This window comes from Carcharhinus amblyrhynchos, chromosome 26, assembly GCF_965287045.1.
Source record: "Carcharhinus amblyrhynchos chromosome 26, sCarAmb.v2.hapA, whole genome shotgun sequence".
NCBI lineage: Eukaryota > Metazoa > Chordata > Chondrichthyes > Carcharhiniformes > Carcharhinidae > Carcharhinus > Carcharhinus amblyrhynchos.
Window position 1 is genome coordinate 3,871,556 of NC_137349.1, and position 27,023 is coordinate 3,898,578.

Genomic DNA, 27,023 nt, shown 5'->3' on the forward strand with positions numbered 1-27,023 from the left:
TGCACACTTTGAGCAATACTGAGCACTGCATGAAAGATAAACAGAATCCTTTACACTGAGACAAACGAGGGGGAAACCAATTCTTTACAAGTCAGTCTTGTGCACAGAAAGTGAAGCAGGCCCTTCAGAGAGTAACTGAGCCATGGAAATATCCTTCCCATTTGACTGACCTTTCCCTTAAGACTCTTTCACTGTCGAGTGACTGTAACCGTACTGATTTACTGGAAGTATATGTTTTCCCTCTCACTTTTTGCTTTTCAGAATGTAGGTTGTGACAGGATCCTCGGCTCAAAGGTCAGAACGGACGTCTGCGGCGTTTGCGGAGGACGGAATGACTCGTGTATCCTGGTCCGGAGACTGTACCGATCAGCGTTCCCCTCTTCTGGTGATTGCCCTGACATTCTCGATGGGTGAATGCCTTGAATGACTAACACATGAATTGCCTTGAGTGTAGCGGTCTGCGGCGCACCTCAGTGCCATGAGCATCACGCAATAGCTTGTGGGACGTGGGAGTAACAGTGTGGACACTCTCTGCCAGAGTAAAAATCTGAAGTTAAAAACAAACTAAACTATAAAAGAAACTGCAGGAAATGTACAGCAGTCCCACCAACATTCACAGAGAGTATAATGTAGGGTATTTGCATAACATGAGAACATAAGAACTAGGAGCAGAAGTAGGCCATCTGTCCCCTCGAGCCTGCTCCGCCATTCAATAAGATCATGGCTGGTCTTTTTGTGGACTCAGCTCCACTTACCCACCCACTCATCATAACTCTCAATTCCTTTACTGTTCAAAAATGTATCTATCCTTGCCTTAAAAACATTCAATGAAGTAGCCTCAACTGCTTCACTGGGCAGGGAATTCCACAGATTCACAAACTTTTGTGTGAAGGAGTTCCTTCTCAATTCAGTCCTAACTCTGCTACCCCATGTTTTGTTCTAGTTTCACCCGCCAGTGGAAATAACTTCCCTGCTTCTATCTTATCTATTCCCTTCATAATTTTACATGTTTCTATAAGAGCTCCCCTCATTCTTCTGAATTCCAATGAGTATAGCCCCAGTCTACTCAGTCTCTCCTCATAATCCAACCCTCTCAACTCCAGAATCAACCTAGTGAATCTCCTCTGCACCCCCTCCAGTGCCAGTATATCCTTTCTCAAGTAAGGAGACCAAAACTGTACACAGTACTCCAGGTGTGACCTCACCAGCACCTTATACAGCTGCAACATAACCTCACTGTTTTTAAACTCCATCTCTCTAGCAATGAAAGACAAAATTCCATTTGCCTTCTTAATTTCTTGCTGCATCTGCAAACCAAATCCTTGTGATTCTTGCACAAGGACACCCAAGTCCCTTTACACTGCAGTCTAAATCTTTTCTCTTTACAACCGCTGACTGACTTGCTGAGTTTTCAATATTATCTTTCTTTCCAGAACCATATTATTCTGACACTCACCTTCCATTGATTATCACAACTGATTAGCCATTATTACCCATGACCACTCATGCAGTTCTAGATCACAAAAGATGGGGAGATGATGACCGAGTATTGCTAGACTATTAATTCAGAAACTCAGCTAACGTTCTGGGGACCCTGGTTCAAATCCCGCCACAGCGGATGGTGGAACTTGAATTCGGTAAAAAATATCTGGAGTTAAGAATCTGTTGATGACCATGAAACCATTGCTGGTCGTGGGAATGGTCTATCTGGTTCCTCAATGTCTTTTAGGGAAGGAAATCTGCCATCCTTACGTGGTCTGGCCTACATGTGACTCCAGACCTGCAGCAATGTGATTGACTTCCAATTGACCATGGGCAAGTATGGATAAGCAATAAATGCTGGCCAGCTGGTGATACCCATGTCCCCATGAATGAATAAACAAAAATATGCTTTAAAGGATTCCTTCAAATCACCACACAAATCCTACTTGTTAGGCAAACAGCACAGATGACATAAAAAGCACATTTAAGACAGAGATAGATAGGTTCTTGATTGGTAAGGGGATTAAAGGTTATGAGGAAAAACTGGGAGAATGGGATTGAGAAACTTATCAGCCATGATTGAATGGCAAAGTCATCTGGTTGGGCCGAATGGCCTACTTCTGCTCTGATAACTTATCATCTTATGCCATTTGAAAATTGGAAATATTGGCTAGAATTCTCCAACCTCACCCCCAGCCGGGTTTCTCCATTTCTGCTGCAGTGAATGAAGACTTGGCTGAGTGCCAAATTCTCTGTTCTTGCTGGAAGTGGTAGAGGGGCGTGTGAGACCAGAAAACTTTGGCCATGTACCTTTAAATAACCAAACTGTGGCTTCTTTTTGTATAATCTCACTACTCTTGCAAATTTTACCTCTGAGATCCACAATTTAAAAGTTTGTCTCCCAGCGGTTTTGGACTCTGGTCTTCAGCTGATGCCAGTGATATTTTCAACTGTACATTTAATTTCAAACAGCTCACTTTGTCATCTGAGCAAAAACTTCACATTTTTAAATTTAAAATCAAACCATTGCACCATTGCTGTTTTGTGTCCCTTGATAGGAAAGTTATGAGGCTATTGTGAATGCTCAGAGTAGAATCGAGGAGTGTATGAGGAGCCTTTTGAGGCACTGGAATTAGTTCCACTGGGGCAAAGAAGACTATGAGGAGATTTAATAATGATCCTTAAAATTAGGAAAGGTTTTGATAAGGTTTTTTGATAAAGAAGGAGGCCATTTGGCCCATTGAGTCTGCACCAACCTCAGTTCCACCCAGATCCTATTCCCATAACCCCACATGTTAATCTTGCTAATCCCCCTGACATTAGGGTCAATTTAGTATGGCCAATCAACCTAACCCGCACATCTTTGGACTGTGGGAGGAAACCGGAGCACCCAGAGGAAATCCACGCAGACACGGGAGAAAGTGCAGACTCCGCATAGACAGTGACCAAGGCTGGAATTGAACCCAGATCCCCAGCACTGTGAGGCAGCAGTGCTAACCATTGTGCCACATACCACCCGATTGGCAAAAAGGAGTAAAAATGATGCAGAAATTATTTCTCACCCAGAGGATAGTTGGAGTCTGGAACAAACTTTCAGAGAGGCCGGTGGAGGCAGGTTCAATCAAGGCATTCAAAAGGAAATTGGATTGCTATCTGAAAAGAGAGTATGTGTAAGGTAACGGGGATAAGGCAGGGGAGTGGGATTAGGTAGAACGCTCTTGCAGCAAGCCAGTATAGACATGATGGGCTGAATGGCCTCCTTCTGCACTATAAGGATTCTGTGATAGTATGAGTAGATTAAGGTGATTGCCAATGATGGGGGCATTCCTAAGAGGCCATCAATTTAAAATTGCTGCAGTAGAGTGGGGATTTGCAAGTTTGACACAATTCTCTGCGCAGATACTCGTTGGAACATTCTGTGCTGGAGGGAACAGTGGAGGCAAAGATCTTACAAAGCAAAATTGAACCAATATTAGAAGCAGAGTAAATGTAGGGTTATAGGGAGAGGTTGGAGCAGTGGGATTAGTTTTAGATTGCTCTTGCTAAGAGCCAGCAGCACAAACAGGATAGGCAGCACGGTGGCACAGTGGCTCGTACTGATGCGTCACAGCGCCAGGACCCAGGTTCAAGTCCGACCTCGGGTCACTGTCTGTGTGGAGTTTGCATGTTCTCCCCGTGTCTGCATGAGTTTCCTTCAGGTGCTCTGGTTTCCTCCATAGTCCGAAGATGTCCAGGTTGGGTTGTGTCAGGGGGATTAGCGGGGTAAATAAGTGGGTTTATGGGATAAGGGCCTGGGTGGGATTGTGGTCGGTGCAAATCTGATGGGCCAGATGGCCTCCTTCTGCACTGTAGGGATTCTATGATTCTATGACTAGCTTCTCTCTTTGTTATATAAGCTTCTATATAGTATTTTATATTTTATAGTCCTAGTCTATGGCTCTTTGATTATATTCTATGATGTCCACAACAGAAATGTATGCATTTATTTTTACATATTTTGCCCCGTTTTGTAAAATGTACGTTTAATATCTGTGTAATAAATCATTATTTACTGCGATTTCTGGACATCAAAATGTGGTAACTGGGAGCAGAGAATAATTAGTGTTTTTTTCTAACTAATCCTAGGTTACCATGGTTACAATAATGTAACAGTAATCCCAGCGGGAGCTACTAACATCAAAGTTACAGATAACAGCAAGAACTTCCTGGGTAAGTCCAAGCTCTCAGTTACAAGGGTTCAGACGTTACTGTAGAAGTACATGCCAAGTTAGCTACTATTTCCCTTGAGCTGAGTTAAGTTGGTTTCAGCCAGGACTAAATTCCCGATGTTGCACTTAGCTCTAGTAGCCTTCAGTTAGGTCATGAAGAATCAGTCAGGGTGTCCGCACCCCCCACCCCCTCCTTTTAGCCCCTGTCTAGTGCAATGTTATATCTATGTTAGGGTTTGTGGGTTTTAACAAAAAGAAAAGAACATGGTTTGCCCACGTATATTCAAATTAACACACAACAGGCTTTAGTGAAAGAGATGTTCTCTGCACAGAATACAAACTGAAGGTAAAACAGCAGCTTGTGGCAACACCCTAAAGACATCACCATCAAATCATGTGATCTGGTTTTAAAGCAACCTGCAACCCTTTTAAATATATAACATCTGCCTAACCCTGACAGGTAGGTTAACTTGATGTCAAAGGCCTTCCCTCATCCGCTCCTACTTTGAGCTCCAAGAGTTGCAGCCAGTCAGATTATCAGCAGCTGTGTGGTCCCAGCAGCGCCACCAGGAGTGATGGCCATTCCTGGGACTGCATGAAGTCCCAGTGAAAAGAGCCAAAAGTTTGTTGGTGAGGGAGATTGAGTGAGGGGAGGTGGGGGGGGGGGGGGTAGGTGGGGGTGGTGAGTCTCAGCCAGGGTAGGTAGCTTCCATAAAAGGAATGAAAGAGATGAGGACCTGGGCAGCGGAGACCAGGGTGGGAAGGGGGCACCTGGAAGAAGTGCAGACATGAGGGGTGGTCTCTGATCGTAAAAGGAGACCCATGAAAGAGGCACCCTTTCCCAACCAAGAGCCTAGTAGACGTATCTGCCGGACTTCCTGCTCCTCCTCCTGCTAGCTGAAAGTAGGAAGTGGCCATTCATTAGCAACTTAAGGGCCTCGCCCACCACTTACTAAATTACAGCAAGCATCGGGGCCAGTGGGTAGATGACAGGAAAAATGCACAAGACGGAACAGTATAAAGTCCTGTCTCTACTGTAGGTTCTGGCCAATATTAATCTCTTAGTCAACAACATCAACAATAAATTTCCTGTCTATGGAACCTTGCTGTCTGCTTATTGGCTGCAGAACATCAGTGACTACACTTAAAAATAAATCATCGGCTCTAAAGTTCTTTAGGATATCGCAAAGAAATATAGGATGTTATGTAAATCTGTGTCCTTTCAATAGAAAAACACTTTGTAGCGTGGGGTTTACAATAATCAGTGAAACAAAATCAATGGACAAGATTTGAATTCAATCAAGATCCATTCAGTTACAGAGAGTTAAATTTAGGCCCAGTCTCTTCAGCACATGCAGAATCTACTGTTTGCCTCTTGCCCCACACTAACGTTCATCCACTTATCTCCCCAACCTTCTCAAGGGCAACAAGAGGATGGACAATGAATGCTGTCCTGGCCAATGATGCCCATGTCCCCTAAATGAACAAAAAAGCAATCTCGCCCTTATCCAATCACATTGATTCCAAAATCCTCATCCTCATTTACAATACCTTCAATGTTTCACTTCATTCTGCCTTTGCAATGTACACAGCAGCCCTGTGGAGTTCTAAGCACTATCATGTCCCTACATTTGAATACCCAAAGTTCTTCCTTTCATCTTTAAAAGCCTCATCAGAATCCACCTCTTCAGCCACTTGTCAACTGATGGAGTCCCTTTTAAAGGGTCAATTCATTCTGATGAGGGTGCTCTTTCAGGCATAGGGGCATTTGATCAGTCATTAATGTTGACTGAGATGGCTCAGTGAGGAGTGCTCTTATCTCTAAGATCTGGACTCACTGCAGACTTGAGCACAAAAATCAAGGCTGATACTGCAGTCCTGAGGGTATGCTACATTGTCGGAAGTGCCGTCTTTTGGTTTCAGTGTTGAGCTGTGGCCCATCTACCTGCTCCCAGGTAGAGGTTAAAGGTCCCGTGGCCTCTATTTTGAAAAGGAGCAAGAGAGATTTCCCTGATGTTTTAGCCAAGATTTATCCCTCAGTTAAGCTTAAAAATAGATGATCTGTTTATTAAACATTGCTGTTTGAGAGAGCTGGCTGTGAGCAAATTGACAGCTGCATTTCCTACATTACAACAGTGAATCATAGAACCCCTACAGTACAGAAGGAGGCCATTCAATCCATCGTGTCTGCATTCACCACCAACCCACACAGGCTTTTTTTCCCATAACCCACATATTTACCCTGCTAATCCCTTGATACTAGTGTTAATTTAATATGGCCAATCAACTTAACCCGTACATCATTGTGGAAGGAAGCCCACACAGGCACAGGGAGAACATGCAAACTAGATGCAGACAGTGAGCCAAGGCCAGAATTGAACCTGGGTCCCTGGCGCTGTGAAGCAGCAATGCTAACCACTGTGCCACCATGTCTCCCTGTAGCCGGAACACCCTGTAATTTCTGGCTACACAGAAAGCACCTCCTTGTCTGTCAAGCGCTTTAAGACAGGAAGTGGTGGTGAAAAGTACTACATAAATGTGAGTCTTCCTTTTTCCGTTGGTTAATACATCAGCTGAAATTCTCCAGCCATTCATGCCAGTGGGATTTTCCAGTCCCGCCAGCAATGCCCTCATCGTGGTGGTGTGGGTGACACCAATGGGAGATCCCATTGACAGCAGCCAGACTGGAAAATCCCGCTGCTAGCAAACAGCACGCCACCTTCCACTGCCAGAGAAACACGAGGGTTGGGAGTTTGGAGAATCGCGCCTGACATTTCAAAGTATACATCACAGTTCATCTAATTATAGAGTACATTGTGTACGAAGGTTGGTACGTGGTAAATAATTAGCAGCTGGGGAAAATGTGATAAAGAAAGTGATAGAGTGTCCACCGCGGAGGAGCAAAATACTTGACTTCCCTTTACTACAAACTGATAATGTTAACACAAACAAGACTGCAAATTCGAGAAATCCTTGGGTTTGAACTAATGACCTTTATGGCTATGAGTGTAACCTTCAGCTACATGAGCTATCAGACCACCAGCTACAGATTGTGCTTTTCTAGGAAGTAGTAATTAGTGGTTTTGAAATACGTATGATTAATAAGTCAAATTACTTGCCGCATGAACAAAAGGGACTGTTGCGAATCTATTGCGGGGCTGTCACTAAAATAACTGATCATGTATTGTGAATCTCAGGGTCCAGCTCTGCATTTCCACCAAAGTTCAGCAAATGCTTTGGTGGTTTGGGGGGATTCTTCTGCTGTTTAGATTCAAGAGAAACCTTTTACTACTCCTGGAGTTTAAAGCTGCCTGGAGCCTACATTGTGGAGTGTACTCTCTAAACCTTTCTGCTTCTAACTCTCTCCTGTCTTTTCCATTAAGATGGTGTTTAAAACCAACATTTTTGACTGATGTGGTGGCCCGGTGGTTAACAATGCTGCCTCACAGCACCTGTGGCCCAGGTTCAATTCCCAACTTGGGTGACTGTGTGGCATCTGCATGTTATTCCTGTATCTGCATGGGTTTCCTCTGGGTGCTCCGGTTTCCTCCCACAGTCCGAAAGATGTGCTGGTTCAATGCATTGGCCGTGCTAAATTCTCCCTCAGTGTACCCAAACAGGCGCTGGAGTGTGGCGACTGGGAGATTTTCACAGTAACTTCATTGCAGTGTTAATGTAAGCCTACTCAAGACATAAATAAAATAATGTCTTAAAATTTGTTTGATGACCTTCCAGTGAAGCACCTTGGAGCATTTACTACATTAATGGCGCTTTATAAGTACAAGCTGTTTTACCCATGATTGTATTCACTAGTTTGTAAGTTATTTTCACATTGAAGAGGAATTGTTTCTCTCTTTAATGCTGAAACAGGCGAAAGACCCATAATATAGGACACACTCCCAAGGTTCCAGAGAAGAGAAAAGATGAAATAATTCATTAATGCAGTCAACAAATTAATATATTTTAGGCATGAGGTTGGTTGAAAGATAGAAATGTTGAGGAAGGTATGGAGTTCCATAGTTTGGAGAGCATGATTCAAGTAGGAGGCCTTTGTCATGACTTTAGATTTCACTGGAGGTAAGAATTCAAAGGACACTCTTGTGGTGCAGTGAGTAGAGGCCCTACCTCTGAACCATAATCACCAGGAGGCAATGGCAGTGGTATTATCACTCAGAAACTCAGCTGATACTCTGGGGACCTAGGTTCAAATCCCACCATGGCAGATGATGGAATTTGAATTCAATAAAAGAAATCTGGAATTAAGAATCTACTAATGACCACAAAGTTATTGTTGATTCTCAGAAAAACTCATCTGGTTCACTAGTGTTCCTTAGGAAAGGAAACCTGCCATCCTTACCCAGTCTGGCCTACATGTGACTCCAGAGTCACAACAATGTGGTTAACTCTCAACTGCCTTTGGGAAACTAGGGATGGCCAGCCAGTGACAGCAATGTCCCATGAACAAATAAAAAATAGTTCCTAGGACTTGATGGCCAAGGAAGAGCTAAATGCTCATAACTTGGCTAAGCAGGCTGGTACCAGTCTACAAATCCTTCCAACACAATAGCAGGCTATAAGAGGGCGAGACATCAGCCAAGTGATGGAGTCTCGATCATCAGTCTCCATAGGCAATTACAACATGCATGTGTTGCTACAGCAACCTGGAGTCCCTGAGTGAACTGCACACACCACCAATAAATATTCAAAACTACTTTAAGGCTGATAGTTCTAAAGTCTTTGAAGTTCAGTTCTGGAATTGGCAAAGACATAATTTGGTGAATTTACAACCTGGAGTTCCCAGGTTGAATTGAATCAAGCCTCCATTCCAATGTCCAGGGATGGTGTTTGCCGGGGAGCATTTCCTGTAGATATATTCTGGATTGTACGATTGGTTGAATGAAGTTTTTAGATGAGCTGGATTAGCCATGATAAATATGCAGGATTATAAGGATAGGGTGGGGGAGAGGGCCTGGGTTAGATACTCTGTCAGAGAGTCAGTGCAGATTCGATGGGCTGAATGGCCTCTCTGCGCTGTCGAGATCCTATTCAATGACTCCCTGATCCCCCTGGCTGATTTATCACAGAAGCCAATGCTGGTTCTCATACGCTGCTGCCTTGAAACAAACAGTCCAACTAAGCATTTGTACACAGTGATAAAATGTTACTTGTTTTTATTATTGGTCTCTGGTCCCTGTGCCTCCTGGGCAATCTCATTAGCTCTGATCCCCATTTCTGAAATTAAACTGACAAAGCTTCCAGTGTATTATTAGTTAAAAGAAATTGCAAAAAAATCACAAAGCAACCACAAATGATTCCAGCAGGGGTGCTGGGGTTGGTGGAGGTGGGGGCAGAGGGGATTGATGGCTCAGTGGCAGGGTGGGGGGGACGGAATGCTGCCTGTGGAGTAGTGCATTCGGCCCACATTGTTCGCCCTTCAGAACTATCTCACCCTTCAAATGTCTTTCAATAATGGAGAATTCTCTTTCAACTGCTAATTAATTCTCCTGCACCTATATCACCATGCCATCGTGCCACCCTGGTCATCCAGGAACCATCTAATGTTATGTGCTACCGATGGGGGTTATATCACCCCGATGATTACCTCATTGGCCCTGAAAATGTGGGTGCACGAGTGTGCTGCCAATTTAAGAAGGGCATTGATCTTCACCTTTCTTGGTAAAGGGCAAACTGTCATACCATTGCCAAGTGGCATTGGGAACCATAATCATCCAAAAATTCTCATCGTGACAAGTGCAGAAGACCTCGTTGTTGGAGTTCTGGTTAGGTCAGTCTTCAATAGTATCGAGCTGCTTCCTTCATCATCAGCGTCCTGATCTTTTTCTTAGGCATTTCAACTCTTCTGCACAAGATAATGGTGATGGTTTCAGAATGGGATTGGTATCCTTGAATTAACATTGGGTCTATTGTAAAAGGGGTCAACAGGCAGGGTCCACCTGTGAGTTTTTTTTCGATAATGAAACCGGGGTGCTATGCTGTAAATAGGACCCTATTTACAATTTTAGGCAGTGAAAGGGCCAATTCTGAAGGGTCATCTAGACTTAAAATGTTGGCTCTGTTCTCTTCCCACAGATGTTCATAGAATTCTACAGTGCAGAAGGAGGCCATTCGGCCCATCAAGTATGCACCGAGCACAATCCCACCCAGGCCCTGTCCCCATAACCCTATGCACTTACTCTAACTAGTCCCCCTGACACTCAGGGACAATTTAGCATGGCCAATCCATCTAATCTGCACATCTTTGGGTTGTGGGAGGAAACCGGATCACCTGGTGGAAACCCACGCAGACACGGGGAGAACGTGCAAACTCCACACAGACAGTGACCCAAGCCGGGAATTGAACCCAGGTCCCTGGCACTGTTAGGCAGAATGCTAACCATTGTACCACTATGTTGCCCTTTGTTGTCAGACTGCTGAGATTTTCCAGCATTTTCTGTTTTTGTTTCAGATTCCAGTGTCTACAATATTTTGCTTTTAGTCTATTTCACTGCCCCATCCCATGCTGCATTATATCAATGATCGATCTGCAGCCGCTATGGATAATTGTATTTTTGATGGCACTGATTATGAGCGATTACATATTTTCACTGCGATGATTCTATTTTCTGTCCATAGCCTTAATAAATGGCAAAAATCACTACGTGATTAACGGGAACTGGGTTATAGACTGGCCTGGGGAGTTTGACGTCGCTGGAACCAAAGTGCTGTACAAGCGTTCTGCTGGCAACCATGAGACAATTGAGGCAGCAGGACCAACAGCGGAAGATCTTCATGTGATGGTATAAACCTTGTCTAAAAAGTGCAGTGATTATTTTTCCTGGCAGAATGATTTGTTATGTGTCTGTCAAGATTTGCACAATTCCTATCAGTGGAACATTCGCAGCAGTGATACTAACAGTGTAAAGAAAGTTTGCACAGTAAAAATAATCACCAGGTTAAAGTCCAACAGTTTTATTTGGAACCACGATCTTTTGGAGCACTGCTCCTTCATCAGGTGAGCGGACAGCTGGGTTCACAGATATGGCACATTTCAGCAATGACACATCGCAAGATAATGGTTGCAATGCGAGTCTTTACAGGTAATCAAGTCTTTACAGGTAGGGGGTTAGTGTAGTGTGTCATGAACCCAAGTAGCCAAGCTCTGGCCGCAGGAGGATGGCCTCAACCGGGATCTTGGGTTCATATCACGTACGTGTAACCCCCACCATTTGGCTTGCAATTGCAAAATCCTACTAACTGGCTTATGACAATTCACACCTCTACAACCTGAGATGCTGTCTCCACTCACATTGTCTGTACCTGTAAAGATTTGGTTACCTGTAAAGACTCGAATTCCAACCATTATCTTGCAATTGTGTCTCTGTCGATATGTGTCATGTTTGTGAACTCAGCTCTCCACTCATCTGATGAAGGAGCAGCACTCCAAAAGTTCATGATAAACATATGGGACTTTAAACTGGTGTTGTGAGACTTCTTACTGTGCCCACCCCAGTCCAACACCTCCGATTAAAGAAAGTGTGGCAGGCTCTCCCAGCCTGAAGTGGTGTTTCTGCAGGACTGTCGAACTATCTGACTCTGCTGGCGATGCTTTCCTCAGCCAGCTAAAACATCTAAAATTATCCACTGCTGTTGTCCTTGGCAATTTACAGTAAGAAATAACCATTAACGCCACATGTTTATCTGAAGTCGATTTTCTCTCAGTTTAAGGATTTGGAAAGAACCCAGTGCTGGTTCAATGGGTGAAAGACAGAAAACTTCTTAAACAAATGTCACCCATTAAACCATATTTAGTCATTCAATTCCTAAGTAGTTTCTTGGAGTATTGAATCCTGCTCAATTATTTATAACAAGATCATAAACACCTGTTTAAAGAATGTATGCGTGATCTTATTCTAAATATTGAACATATTAAATGCGTTCTTGTCCGGTTTATCACCATCCAGGCACCTATCCTTTTCGAGTCATAGAACGAGGCCATTTACTGAGAGCCCTGGAAAGAGTGGACGTGGGGAAGATGTTTTCATTGGTAGGAGAGATTAGGATCCAAGGGCACAGCCTCAGAGTAAAGGCACATTCCTTTAGAACCGGGATGAGGAGGAATTTCTTCAGCCAGAGAGTGGTGAATCTGTGGAATTCATGGCCAGGTCATTGAGTGATTTAAGACAGAGATAGATAGGTTCTGGATTGGTAAGGAGATCATAGGTCATGGGGAAAAGGCAGGAGAATGGGGTTAAGAAACATATTGGCCATGATCGAATGATGAAGCAGACTAATGGGCCAAATGTCCTAATTAGAGCCCTAGAGGTTTACAGCATGGAAACAGGCCCTTCACCCAACTTGTCCATCCAACTTGTCCCAACTGATCACTAAGCTAGTCACAATTGGGCATGTTTGGCCCATATCTCTCTTTACCCATCTTATCCATGTAACTGTCTAAATGCTTTTTAAAAAACAAAATTGTACCTGCTTCTACTACTACCTCTGGCAGCTTGTTCCAGACACTCACCATCCTCTGTGTGAAAATTTGCCCCCCCCGGACCCTTTTGTATCTCTCCCCTCTCACCTTAAACTATGCCCTCTAGTTTTAAACTTCCCTACCTTTGGGAAAAGATGTTGACAATGTAACTGATCTACGTCCCCTCATTATTTTATAGACCTCTATCAGATTACCCCGACGCTCCTATATCTTACGGTCTTATGACCATTTGGCCCATTGCGCCAGAGCTGGCTTTTTGAAAATGATCTCAGATTAATTATTTCTCCCCAAACTATGGGATGTGGGAATCACTGACGAGTCCAGCATTTGTTGACATCCTTCTTTGCCATTGAGAAGATTTTAGTGAGTCTCTACAGCCCATATGGCGTAGGTACGTCCACAGTGCTCTTAGGAGGGAGTTCCAGGATTTTGATCCAGTGACAGTAAAGGAACAGCGATATAGTTCCAAGGTAGTATGGTGTGTGGCTTGGAGGCGAACTTGCATATATCTAAATCCTTTTCAGAAACTGTCTCTTCCACTATCTTGTCAAGGCAATGCATTTAGATTATAGCAACTTACTACACAAAAAAAACTTCTCATCCTTCCAATGAATCCTTTGATTTATTAGTCTAAGTATAGAATATAACAGGAGGGAGGTTACGCTGGAACTATATAAAACATTAATTGGGTCACAACTTCAGTACTGCGTGCTCGGACTGGAAAATTGCAGCTACAGTGAAAGGTTAGATAGGCTGGAGTTATTCTCCTTGGAACAGAAGGGGCTGAGGGGAGATTGTGAGGGGTCTGAATAGAATGGATGCACTTAAAGAGGACATTTGGCTCATCGTGTCTGCATTGATCGAGAAGCTAGCCACCCAGCCTAATCCCACTTTCCAGCATTTGTCCCGTAGCCCTGCAGGTTACAGCAGATCAGGTGCCCATCCAGCCACCTTTTAAATGAGTTGGGTTTCTGCATCCATTACCCTTTCAGGCAGTGAGTTCCAGACCCTCACAACCCTCTGGGTGAAAATATTTTTCCTCGTCTCCCCTCTAATCTTTCAACCAATCACTGTAAACCCACACCCCTCACCATTAACATCTTTGCAGCACAGTGGCACAATGGTTAGCACTGCTGCCTCACAGCGCCGGGGACCTGAGTTCGATTCATGACTTGGGTCACTGTCTGTGTGAAGTTTGCACATTCCGTGTCTGCGTGGGTTTCCTCTGGGTGTTCCAGTTTCCTCCCAAAGTCCGAAGATGTGTGAGTTAGGTGGATTGGCCATGGTCAATTGCGCCTTAGTGTCGGGGGACTAGCTAGGGTAAGTGCATGGGGTTATGGGGATAGGGCCTAGGTAGGGATTGCGGTCGGTGCAGACTTGATGGGCCAAAAGGCCTCCTTCTGCATTGTAGGATTCTATGATATTACACACTTGAGAGATTTTCCCAAATGAATCATTCAAGGGAGAAAGCTCACCTCACATACCATGAGGAAAAGAACTAAAGTTTTCCATACTAATCTTCACAATGTACTGTTTCAAGACCAAAATCTAAACTCTGATGCTAACCCAAACTGACTGTTCAAACTGGACCTGAGTCATTCCCCAACTCTTGGCCATGACTGTACAGTCTGAACCTTATCCCTAAACCTTACTAAAGGGCCTGAAGTTATACTGTGCAAAAATTAGCAAGCATAAACAAGCAATTTATTCATTGCTGCTATGTTTTATAGACCCGTAAATAGCTGAAAGTCGCTACTAAATGAGCAACATTTAATGAGTAATCATTGGTACTGTAATGTCCCACTGTGAGACTTCATCCAACCACACAGAAGCCATGGTAAACATGCATAGAAAATAGAAGCAGGGCTAGGCCATTCGGCCCTTCAAGCCTACTCCACCATTCGTTAGGATCATGGCTGATCATCAAATTCAATATCCTCCCGCTTCCCCCCCCCATCTCTTGATCCCTTTGGCCTCAAGAGCAAGTCTTTTTTTCTTGAAATCACACAATGATTTGGCCTCAACTACCTTCTGTGGTCATGAACTCCACAGATTCAGTGTTCTCACCCTTTTTAATGCATGTAGGTCTATGATGTAACTGGTTTGCTCGACACAGTATTACAAATATTGATATGCTCACCGATACAGCAACTATAGAATCCCTACGGTGCAGAAGGAGGCCATTCGGCCCATTGAGGCTGCATTGACTACAATCCCACCCAGATCCTATTCCCATAACCCCACATATTTACCCTGCTAACTCCATGACTCTAGAGTCAATTTAGCATGGCCAATCAACCTAACCTGCATATCTTTGGAAGGAAACTGGAGCACCCAGAGGAAACTCACAAGGAGAATGTGCAAACTCCACACAGACAGAGACCCAAGGCCGGAATTGAACCTGTGTCCCTGGCGCTGTGAGACAGCAGTGCTAACCACTGTGCCACCATGTCATTCTCACATTCACAACTGAAAGCAGGAAATGTATTGCATAAGGCTTGCTTGGTATATGGTTGTATTCCTAGATCAGTTGCATTTTGCAGTTTTATATCAAAGCAAACTCACCATTCACTCTCTGGGTGAAGAAGTCTCTCCTCACCTCTATCCTAAAAGGTTTACTTCTTATCCTCAAACTATGAACCCGAATTCTGGACTCCCTCACCATTGGGAACATTCTTTCTGACTTTACCCTGTTGAACCCTGTTAGAAGTTATAAGTTTCTTTGAGATCCCCTTCACCTTTCTAAACTCCATGTTGTATGCAAATTAGCTTATGTGTTTTCAACATTACAAGAGTGATTGCACTTTAAAGGATTTAATTGTCTGTAAATCACTTTGGGGATGTCCTGAGCTTGTGAACTGTGCTATAAAAATGAAAATTCTAATTCCCATAAAATATTTTGGGCAATAATTTAATTGAGGACTTAATTTATTAATGAACTTTCACCAAAATGAGCTGCATGGTAGCACAGTGGGTTAGCACTGCTGCCTCACAGTGCCGTGATTCAATTCTAGCCTCACGTCACTGTCTGTGTGGAGTTTGCACATTCTCCCCGTGTCTGTGTGGGTTTCCTCCGGGTGCTCTGGTTTCCTCCCACAGCCCAAAGATGTGCGGGTTCGGTTGACTGGCCATTCTAAATTGATCCTAGTGTCAGGGGAATTAGCAGGGTAAATGCATGAGGTTAGGGGAATAGGGCCTGGGAGGGATTGAGGTCGGTACAAGCTTGATGGGGGCTGAATGGCCTCCTTCTGTACTGTAGGAATTCTATCAGGCAAAGGAAATAAACACAATAAAATAACTCTTAATATTGTCATTTCACACAATGCAAAGAGAAAATCAAGTGAGCATTATTACAGTGCCCTCCATAAACAATATAGAATGCAGTTGTTGCAGTAAGATTCAGCACTGGAGCATGAAAAACTCAACTTGTGTTACAGGTTCTTCTACAAGAGGAAAACTCGGGTATCGAATATGAGTTCTGGCTTCCTAATGAACACTACCGTCATTACCAGGGGGGCCACAGTCCACTGAGGCAGCCTGAGATTGCTGTGATAGAGGCTGACAATCCTTTCAGTTACCTGCCCTGGACACAGACCACAACAGCCTCCACCACTACCGTCAGAACGACCAGGAAGCCACCTGTCCACCCAGGTATGTCGCAGCCATTTATTTGAACCCCTCCATTCGCTGGAGTTTTTGATTTCATCAGTAACCATTTTCCAATGCCATTCTTGCTGCAGATTTCAGTTGCGCCACCTCAAATATTTTTGGTTCCACGCCTCAAATCTGAGTGGTCGGCCTGCTGCCTGATCCCTACCACTGCTGATCTTGAGGTTATCCTCAGCAGGGACAGCAAAACAGCCCAAGGTGACTCATCCAACCTTTGGTGGCTGTGTGAGTTTCCTCTGGATGCTCTGTTTTCCTCCCACACTCCAAAGATGCGCAGGTTAAGTTAATTGGCTGTGGTGAATTGCCCCTTAATGTCAGGGGGATTAACTTGAGGCTACGGGGATAGGTCTGGGTGGGATTGTGGTCAGTGTAGCCTCAACAGGTCAAATGGCCTTCTTCTGCACTATTCTATCCAGCAAATGGTATTCTATGTCTTCTCCTGTAGCAGGTTTGGAGGCAGCGAGGGCATTTAATTGGCTGGTACATTGCTGGGTAGAGTCTCTGCCACTTCCCACCTGACAGCCAATTAAGACTTTGGCAGGAGATGGCCCCTCCCACCCCATCACTAATTAGGAGGAAATTAGCTGGGCAGAATAGGGGATGTTCCCAGAAATGTCACTGATCTCGACACAAGGGTAAGAGAGAGTGGTGGGGGTGGTGGAGGGTGAGTCAGGGATTCATAGAATTCTAAAGTGCAGCCCATCGAGTCTGCACCGACTACAATCCCACCCTGGCCCTATCCCCATAACCCCATGCATTTACCCTATCTAGCCTCCCTGACACCAAGGGGCAATTTAGCATGGCCAATCCACCTAACATCTTTGGACTGTGGGAGGGAACCGGAGCACCCGGAGGAAACCCACGCAGACACAGGGAGAATGTTTAAACTCCACACAGACAGCGACCCAAGCTGGGAATCGAACTCAGGTCCCTGGCTCTGTGAGGCAGCAGTGCTAACCATTGTGCCACCGTGCCACCCAAATGGCACAAATGGTTAAAATGGTTAAAATTAAACAGACAAATGGCCTGTCTCTTGTGCTGATAATTCAGTGTCATATAATAACCTTCAGGTGAAGCAGAATTGGAGGAAAATTTGAAATTGTGATGCATAGTGTTAGATTTTTAATAAAATATGCATTACAACAGGGACTAGACATATCCAATTGTATGAAAGGGGGGTGGGGGCGGTCAGTGGGGTAGTGGCATTGTTACTGCACTAGTAACCCAGAGACCCAGAGTACTGCCCTGGCAATCCAGGTTCAATTCCCAACATGGAATTAAAAGTCAAATGATGACCACAAAACTATTGTAGTAAAAACTCTTATAGCTCACTAACCTACTTTAGGAAATCAGCTGTCCTTACTTGGTCTGACTACACGTGACTCCAGATCCACAGCAATGTGGCTGACTCTTAAAGACCGCTCAATTCAAGGGCCATTAGGGATGGGCAGTGAACACTAACCCTGCCAGCAGTGCCCACATCCCATGAATGAATAAGAAAATACCCTGGAAATCAATAAAGATATAAAGTAGGTTTAAAGTTTATTTATTAGTGTCACAAGTAGGCTTACGTTAAAGCTGCAATGAAGTTACTGTGAAAATCCCCTAGTTGCCACACTCCGGTGCCTGTTCGGGTACACAGAGGGAGGATTTAGCACGGCCGATGCACCCTAACCAGCACGCTTTCGGACTGTGGGAGGAAACTGAAGCACCCGGAGAAAACCCATGTAGACACGGGGAGAGCGTGCGCACTCTGCACAGACAGTGACCCAAGTCAGGAATCGAACCCCGGTCCCTGGTGCTGTGAGGCAGCCCTGCTAACCACTGTGCCAAAAGAACAGAAGGTTTTCCCATTGCCTCTGGCCTATTAGGCACACTAACAATGGCTGATTCATTCACTTTCTATGCTCATGAGGGAGAATCCCAGGCAAAGGCACATTTAGGGGAGCGTGACAAATAGGAGGGTTAGAGGAAAAATCTTCACCATCTGCATTCCTTTCAGATAGAGGCAAGTTTTTAAAGTTCTGGTTTGGACTGACTCGTTTTGCTCCTCTCTGTTTCTCCTCAGGCTGGGTTCACCCTGCTCAGCATCCACCAGTGCATTCCCATCAAGATAATCATTTTCAAAATGTATTACCAAGCGATCCCATCCAGTCCACCAATCTGCAGCCCGGTGAGTGCGAAACGTCAAAAGCACTGCAAAACACAGGCTTTCGTGTTTCTTTATTATCTGTTTTATTTGCCTCTCCCAGAAAAAGACATGACTGCCAGTGGATGCCTGGGGGGGGCTGGTGAGATACTGGGTGTTGGGAGTCGTGATGTGGAAGGCATCGTGATGTGACAAAATCTCAAAGGACCAGCTGGTCTTTTCTTCTCCAACATTTAAGTATATTTTATATGTAAAGCCGAAAGGTACGCTTTTCCTCTGAGTGTCGGTTTAGCTCAGTTGGCTAGACTGCTGGTTAATGATATAGAGCTGTGTGGGTTCAATTCCCGAAATGGCTGAGGTTATTCACAAAGGCCTTGTTTTCTCAACCTTGCCGGAGGTGTGGTGGGCCTCAGGTTAAATCATCACCATTCAGCTGTCCCCCTCAAAGTGGATGATCATCTAGGACTGTGGTGACTTTGCACATTTTTTATCAGGTTGGGGTGTCCAAAAGGCTTGCGCAGCCAATGCCTCAATGAATCCAAAGCATATCTTGACTAAGAAGGGGTATGAATTATGATTTTTTTTTACTCCATTCTTAAACTTATAAGACCAAGGCTCAGAATGGACTGGACAAACCCAAATCCATCTTTACTTGCTCCCAAAACCAAATTCAAATTCCAATTGAATCCAATTCAAGGTCCCCACAAGAGAGGCAAATGAGATCCTAGCTGACAAGATAAAGGACTGCACCCCATCTTTTTAAAGTTTTTTTCATTAGTATCACAAGAAGGCTTACATTAACACTGCAATGGAGTTATGTGAAAATCCCCCAGTCGCCACACTCCGGCGCCTGTTCGATACACTGAGGGAGAATTTGGCTAATGCACCTAACCAGCACACCTTTTGGACTGTGGGACAAAATCAGATCACCCGGAAGAAACCCACGCCGACTTGGGGAGAACATGCAGACTCTGCTCAGACAGTGACCCAAGCCGGGAATCAAACCCAAGTCCCGGGCATTGTGAGGCAGCAGTGCTAATTGTGCCACCACACTGCCCCAGCTTGATTTGACACTTGATCTTGCCAAAAGGCCGAAAATTGGGATCGAAAAGTTAGTAGCTATCTTGACCATGGCACTGCAGTCTTGAAGGTCCGAATGACCTTCTCATGTTGCTATGAACACATTAAGGCATTTGTTCCTAATATGCGATGGTACGACTCCAATCCACTGAAATATTTCAGTGAATCCTACAAAATAAATTTTCGATGACTAAAGAAGAATTCCAATATTCATTAGTTGTCTTTAATGGTGTATGCTTACCGAATTGCTTAAATGTTGAGAAGATTGACAACACACAGAGCCTCTTATTTGCTCTCCGTAGCCAAATCCAACAAGTTCTTTATTCATAGTTTCACTACAAATAGCGGTTACACACTATCCCCACCAATGTTAAAACAACCATGTTGATTTCTCTCAAAGCTTGCTCTTGAGTTGCTTGAATGTTAAGAGTGACAAGACCACAAATGCCATTGAGCGCAAGACCCATGTTTGTGTTCGTAGAGAGGAAAATAATGTAACAACATCACTGGCTTTCCATTCCCAGCGTGGAACTATGTACCATGGAAATTCCTACAATGGCTGTGTTAATGGTACAGTAAACCTGATAAAATCTCATCAGCAGAAACATGTCTACACAAAACTACTTGCAACAGTCAAAACACATTCCTTAGGCTGTCGTCTTCAACACTGAGAGATCAGTATCCCAGTGAGCAAGCTTTCTGTCAGCTGCTGAACTGTTAACATCTAGAAAGAAATAATGAATATTAAACCTCCTGTCATCTCCCTGCTGTGTCTCAGAATCTGTCTCACTCCCGGCACAATGTGCTCCTACTTGCTACTTTGTCAAACCCTAGGGTCTCCACAATGCCTAGGCGCAAACGCCAAAGGAACGAGAAAGATTTACATTTTATTTAGGTGCTTTCCATAACCCGCAGGACATCTTACAGCCAATGAAGTACTGTAGAAATGTAGAAAACATAGAAACCAGTTTGCAAACAGCAAACCTTCCCCAAGCAGCGATGTGATAATGACCCGACACTGTTCATTGAAATTGAGTGAGGGACAAATATTGGCCAGCACACCACCAGCGAGAGCTTTCCTGCTCTTACTCAAATTTCACATCTAATCCAGAGAGCAAAAGGGATCATCAACAGAAAATGCTGGAAAATCTCAACTGGCCAGACAGCATCTGTGAAGAGAAAATAGAGCCAATGTTTCAAGTCTGGATTTTTCCAGCAATTTCTATTTTTGTCTCAGATTCTGCAGTATTTTGCCTTTATCTGAGAGCAAATGGGACCTCAGTTTACAAAGAACAAAGAACAGTACAGGAACAGGACTTTCAGCCCACCAAGCCTGGGCCAATCATGTTGTCCTATCTAGACCAACCGCCTGTATCCCCCTATTTCCTGCCTGTCCATGTATCTATCCAGATAAGTCTTAAATGTTACTAATGTGCCTGCCTCAACCACCTCACTTGGCAGTGCATTTGAGGCCTCCACCATCCCTGTGTAAAAAAACCTCCTCCGCACATCTCAACTGAACCTTTTCCCCCTTTCTTTGACCTTGTGCCCCCTTGTAATTGTCATTTCTACCCTCAGAAAAAGCTTGCAACAATTCACCTTATTTATGCCCCTCATAATTTTATAAGCTTCTATCAGGTTCCCCCTCAGCCTCTGTCTTTCCAGAAAGAACAATGCTACTAAAAGAGCCACAGCTGTTACTCTAATCAGAAGAGGGTGGAGGTGAAGGAATATATGCAATCCATAAATCTGTGATGAGGGAAGGGGGTGTGGGGGGCAGAGGTGTGGGGGGGATGGTGCACAAACAAGGTGGAGAGATGTACACTGCAGAGGAGAGGGGTGGGGATGGACAAACATATCCCTTTGTTCTTTAACTCCTGTCCCAATCAACCCATCCCACTGAGAAGATTCCGTGGAGCTGCACTGGTCGGTAGATTCTTTCTTTTAAATTGGATCTCAATCTTCCTCCATCTCCTAACTGCAGTCAGGGAGAGCTGAATGTCCCTTCTGAACAATATCCCTTCACTGACAGTCTTAATAAATCTACCGTCCTCCTTTCAGCAGGGTGAGCTTTAATTACTTGCTGCCTGAGCAGAACCTTCAAATAGATAGTATTCATTAACTGACACGTTATCGAGCATTACGATAAACTAGACTGATGCGTTTAACTAACTGCTATCTATCTCTGATCTAGGTTACTGTAGAAAGTGTAAGAAGTCAAAAGGAAAATCTCAAAGGATTAAACAGTACTGCCAGAAAGACTTTGGTAAGATATCAATCAATATATAACCATTACTATAACAATAATAGGAACGAATTGCAAGGTATGTTATTTTATTTCTTGGACCCATTGTGAACATTGGCTCCAACTTGCAATGACATCCTTGTTCTACAAATGTTCTTATGTTTGTTTGTTTCTGTTGATTCTAAGAGGTTGACTCTAGAATATATTCACTAATCTCAGTGTGAAGCTAGGCTCAACGGGGACACAGGTTGCTGAATTGGCACTACTCACTTTAGTTTTATGTGTGCCCCCTTTCCGGAGAGGCCCCCCAGTGGAAAGCGTGATCAGTGAATTTGCGTCTCTGTGTCAGAGGAAATACAAATAAAGCAAAATGAAATCTCCCTGCTAGATACGCACACTGCCCAATGTGCAGAGAAACCACACAAAGAAAGTCCCAGGATTGGCCTTGGTCTCAGGAGGGTTGCAATTAGTTTCAGGGCATTGAAGCTAGTTAGAGAAAGAAAACCAACCAGAGTTATCACTTGCTCAGTATTCAATGTAAGTGCGCATGTTGGACTCAGTTACCAATCATGATGGCAAGCATGGTTAAATTCTCAACTGCAACTCACTGATCTTTTATTGTGAACCGTAGAAAAGTTACAGCACAAGAGGCCATTTGGCCCTTCTTGACTATGCCAGCCAGAGGACACCCAGGTGCCCCTTCTAATCCCACCTTCCTACACCTGAGCCATAGCCCTGTAACTTACAGCACTTAAGGTGAAGATCCAGGTACTTTTTAAAAGAGTTTAGGGTCTCTGCCTCCACCACCGACTTGGGTAGCAAATTCTAGACACCCAAAACTCTTTATTTACAAAAGTCCTTGTATCCCCTCTACACCTACTGTCGCTTATCTTGAATTTATGCCTTCTGGTTTTAGAATGCTCCACCAAGGGAAACAATTCTATCTCCTAAGTTAAAGTTTATTTATTAGTCACAAGTAGGCTTACAATAACACTGCAATGAAGTTACTGCGAAGTCCCCTAGTTGCCACAGTTCGGCGCCTGTTTGGGTCAATGCACCTAACTAACACATCTTTCGGATTGTGGGAGGAAACTGGAGTACCCGGAGGAAACCAACACAGACACGGAGAGAATGTGCAAATGCCACATAAACAGTGACCCTAACTGGGAATTGAACCCGGGTCCCTAGTGTTGTGAAACAGCAGTGCTAACCACTATACAAGAGCTGTGCTACCATGCTGCCCCTCATAATTTTGTACACCTCTATCAAGTCACCCCTCAACCTTCTTTGTTCCAGTGAAAATAACCCCAACCTATCCAATCTCTCCTCATAGCTACACTTTTCTAGCCCCGATGACATTCTTGTAAACCTCCCCTGCACACTCTCCAGAACAATTACATCTTTCCTGTAATATGGTGACCAGAACTGCACACAATACTCCCTAATCAGTGCCCTAATCAATGTTTTCACTCCAGTGGCATCCATTGGAAAGACATTTAACTTTACACGGTGGATAAATAACATGCTGTGAGCATCATCTGCCATCTTTGATCTTCGTTCTCAGCACTGTGCTCCAAGGGGAGAGGTATAATAGGATGACACAATGGGGCTCATGGAGTTGACCCAACTATAAAAGAAATTCAAGTATTTTTATACCAGAGAAGATACCAAAAAGGCTCTTGCAGCAATTATGCAGTGTGGTTTTGAAATTTTGGTGGATTAATTCTATCCACCTAAGTTAACCCATGTAACCGACATTAGATAAAGGCCAAACCTCTCAAGCAGAAATGGAGAGAGGACTGATGTATCAGGCACCTGTCCCTTAATGTACCTCTGATTTCTCAAATTGGAAGAGTGTGACACAAGAAAGGAAATATCTGTATTCGCAAAACCCCAAATCACATCTTCCAGTCTCCCAGTAATAAATGAATGATTGGATAATCAGTTTGGTCGTGTTGGTTGCAGGAGGAATGTTACCCAGGACAACAGAAGAACCACCCGATTGTTTTGCATCATCTGTCAGGATGTCTAGCATCTCCTTCAGCAGGCACCACCTGACCTCACTTTAATATTTGGTCCAAAAGGTAGTCAAGTAGAGGCCTGTTCTCCTAAGAAAGGGAGGGTGGTCCTAGGAGACCTGAGGAAGGGAATATGGGAGAAAGTGAATCTTTCTACTTTGGTCCATTTAACATTTCTCCTTCACTCTCTCACCAGTTTTTCGTGGGAGGATCCTCAGAAAGGCAATTGTGGGGTCCGAGACTCGATACGACGTGCAAGTCAGGCAAACGTACAAGAACAAATACCCCATTGTACACAGGGAATATGTCTGGGTATCAAACACGTGCGACTGCCCGTATCTTCTGGAGAAGCGAGAGTACATTATGATGGCAAAGCGGCATGTGAACTTTGAACAGACGCTGAACCGAATCCTATTGGAGCGTAACAGTTTTGTCAGGCTCTGGCAGCCAAAGGAAGACTTGATGATGCGAGACATGGATAAATATTGTCATCGGTACTCGTAAAGGGAAGTTTGTCATGATGCTGTTATTTTACAACCCTGTCCTATATGGATTGTATTCAGGAGGTACTCATGACACTGTGTAGGAAAACTATATCATTCCATCAGTTACATACAAACTTCCTATTAAGCAACTACTCATAGCCGATATTAAGTAGTTCTTGCTAAGCTACCAATAGCAGTCAATGGAAAATGTTATTTGATGATGACTGTGTGAAATAAGGCAAAAAATGAGTGGCACTGAATTATTGGAAATGGGTTAATACGGTCCTTCTGTTGTAATGAAGCATATACTTCATGATGGAAGGAGCCCTTGGGAGCTTTCTGGAGCTTATATGTGATTGGTGTTGACTTACAGTGTTTGGTTTTGTTATGAGGAATGTTCTCTATGATGAACTAGTCAATATGTAAGATGCCAGTATGTCCAATATTGTTGATAAATGCAGAAGCTACATATTTAAACAAGCCTACCCAATATTACACTATTGTGACTGGAGCACAATGACAATATTTCTACTGCACCTCAAAGTGTAATGCACTTAATTGTTCTGTAACAGTTTCTCCCGATATATTTGGGATTTCTATTTTCTGAAGGATGCTCTGAGGTTTGGACAGTTTTACACTGCATGGATCCCATTTCTCTAAGGACTGGCAGCCTTTATCATACCTGGCATGTTCTGAAATTTGGGTGATGTATTGTACTAATGCCAATTCTTTTATATCAGCTATTAAAGTATGTATATTAAGTATCTCGCTAGTATACTGATGCTAATCACTTTGCATGGTACATGATGTATCTAAGCCTCAAAGACATCGTTAAGTATTTTATTGTACACACCCGGTCATTAAAATTGATAAATTTTAACTGTCTTGAATCATTTCACCTCTGACTTTCTAACACACACTGAACAATTTTAGACCAAAGTTGGACCAAAAGAAGACCAGGGTGGAAGCATTATAGGGGCACTGTTGGGGCAGGTAAAGAGACCCTTTGACTTGATCGTAATGCAACGATAGTACAAGTAAAGTCTTTGCATATTTCAGCCAGAGCTGGTGCCATTATTAAAGAGCTTACCTAAATGTATTCCCAACTACCTACAAACTGAGGAGGAAGATTCCCTTTGGTGGTGAACTGGGAAGGTGTATTTATGATTGTACCACAACCAACAAACCAAGGAATTCTGCTGGCTGAGCTGATTTCCCAGATTAAGCACAGTAGAATAACAGAATCAGTCCATAATTCCTTCGGGAGAAATACAAATAAAGGAATAACCATTTCCTTTATATAAACAAGGTTTATAAAACTTGGACAACTTTCGTACGGTTACAAAAAGGTATATTATATTGGAGAGCGCAAGCAAATTAAGAACTTGTGTCTGTAATGTAAAGTTAACAAGGAATAATGGCGAGGATTCAAATAAAGGAATGATTTATAGTGGTGGGGGGGAGCTGCCTCTTTAGCATATCTTCAAGCTTAAGACATTTAAACCATCACCACTTTATGCTCCAACAGATAAGCAAGATCAGATGTCACCCATATTCGTAACAAAAACATAAAATACCTCCCACCATTAGCTATCTTTTTGAACCACTGCAGTCTATGTGCTGTCAATTTATTCACAGTGCTGTTCGGCAAAAAGTTCCGGGATTTTGACCCAATAAGAGTGAAAAGACAGTGGCATATTTCCAAGTCAGGATGGTGTGTGGCTTGGAAAGAACTTGTAGGCTGTGGTGTTCCCATGCACCTACTGCCTTGGCCTTCTAGGTACAGAGATCATGGTTTAAAGTGTACTGTCAAAGTGGTGTTGCTGACATGCTACGATAGATCTTGTAGATAATACACACACTGCTGCCACTGTGCGGCTGTGGTGGAGGGAGTGAATGTTTAAGGTGATGGATGAGATGCCAGTCAAACAGGCTGTTTGGTCCTGAGTGGGCTGACGAATGGCAAATGGAGTTTAATTCAGACAAATGTGAGGTAATGCATTTACTCAGTTAATGGTAGGGCGTTGGGGAGAGTAACAGAATGAAGAGATCTAGGGCTACATGTTCATAGCTCCTTGAAAGTGGAGTCACAGGTGGACAGAGTGGTGAAGAAGGCATTCGGCATGCTTGGTTTCATCAGTCAGAACATTGAATACAGGAGTTGGGACGTCTTGTTGAAGTTGTACAAGACATTGGTAAGGTCACAGTTGGAATACTGTGTGTAATTCTGGTCACCCTATTATAGAAAGGATATTATTAAACTAGAAAGGGTGCAGAAAAGATTTACTAGGATGCTACCAAGACTTGATGGATTGAGTTAGAAGGAGAGGCTGGATAGACTGGGGCTTTTTTGTCTGGAGCATAGGAGGCTGAGGGGTGACCTTATAGAAGTCTACAAAATAACGAGGGGCATAGACAAGGTAGATAATCAACATCTTTTCCCAAAGGTAGAGGAGTCTAAAGCTAGAGGGCATAGGTTTAAGATGAGAGGGGAGAGATACGGAAGTGTCCAGAGGGGCAATTTTTTCACACAGAGGATGGTGAGTGTCTGGAACAAGCTGCCAGAGGCAGTAGTAGAGGCAGGTACAATTTTATCTTTTAAAAAGCATTTAAATTGTTACATGGGTATGACGGGTATAGAGGAATATGGGCCAGATGTGGGCAATTGGGATTAGTTTAGAGGTTTTAAAAAA

The 27,023-nt window shown here is 43.7% G+C and overlaps 1 protein-coding gene across 2 annotated transcripts in view; it reads left to right on the forward strand.

The window, feature by feature from the left end:
• LOC145358536 (ADAMTS-like protein 5) overlaps positions 1-25,181 on the forward strand; it is a 106,976-nt gene extending 81,795 nt beyond the window's left edge. For both annotated transcript variants that reach the window (XM_080212675.1, XM_080212676.1), the window contains exons 7-13: positions 262-385; positions 4,108-4,191; positions 10,824-10,987; positions 16,122-16,335; positions 18,422-18,526; positions 21,777-21,848; positions 24,042-25,181. In XM_080212675.1, coding sequence (XP_080068801.1) covers positions 262-385; positions 4,108-4,191; positions 10,824-10,987; positions 16,122-16,335; positions 18,422-18,526; positions 21,777-21,848; positions 24,042-24,349 — 1,071 coding nt within the window. In that variant the 3' untranslated portion in view covers positions 24,350-25,181. The remainder of the gene's footprint in view (positions 1-261; positions 386-4,107; positions 4,192-10,823; positions 10,988-16,121; positions 16,336-18,421; positions 18,527-21,776; positions 21,849-24,041) is intronic.
• Positions 25,182-27,023: the final 1,842 nt, after the last annotated feature.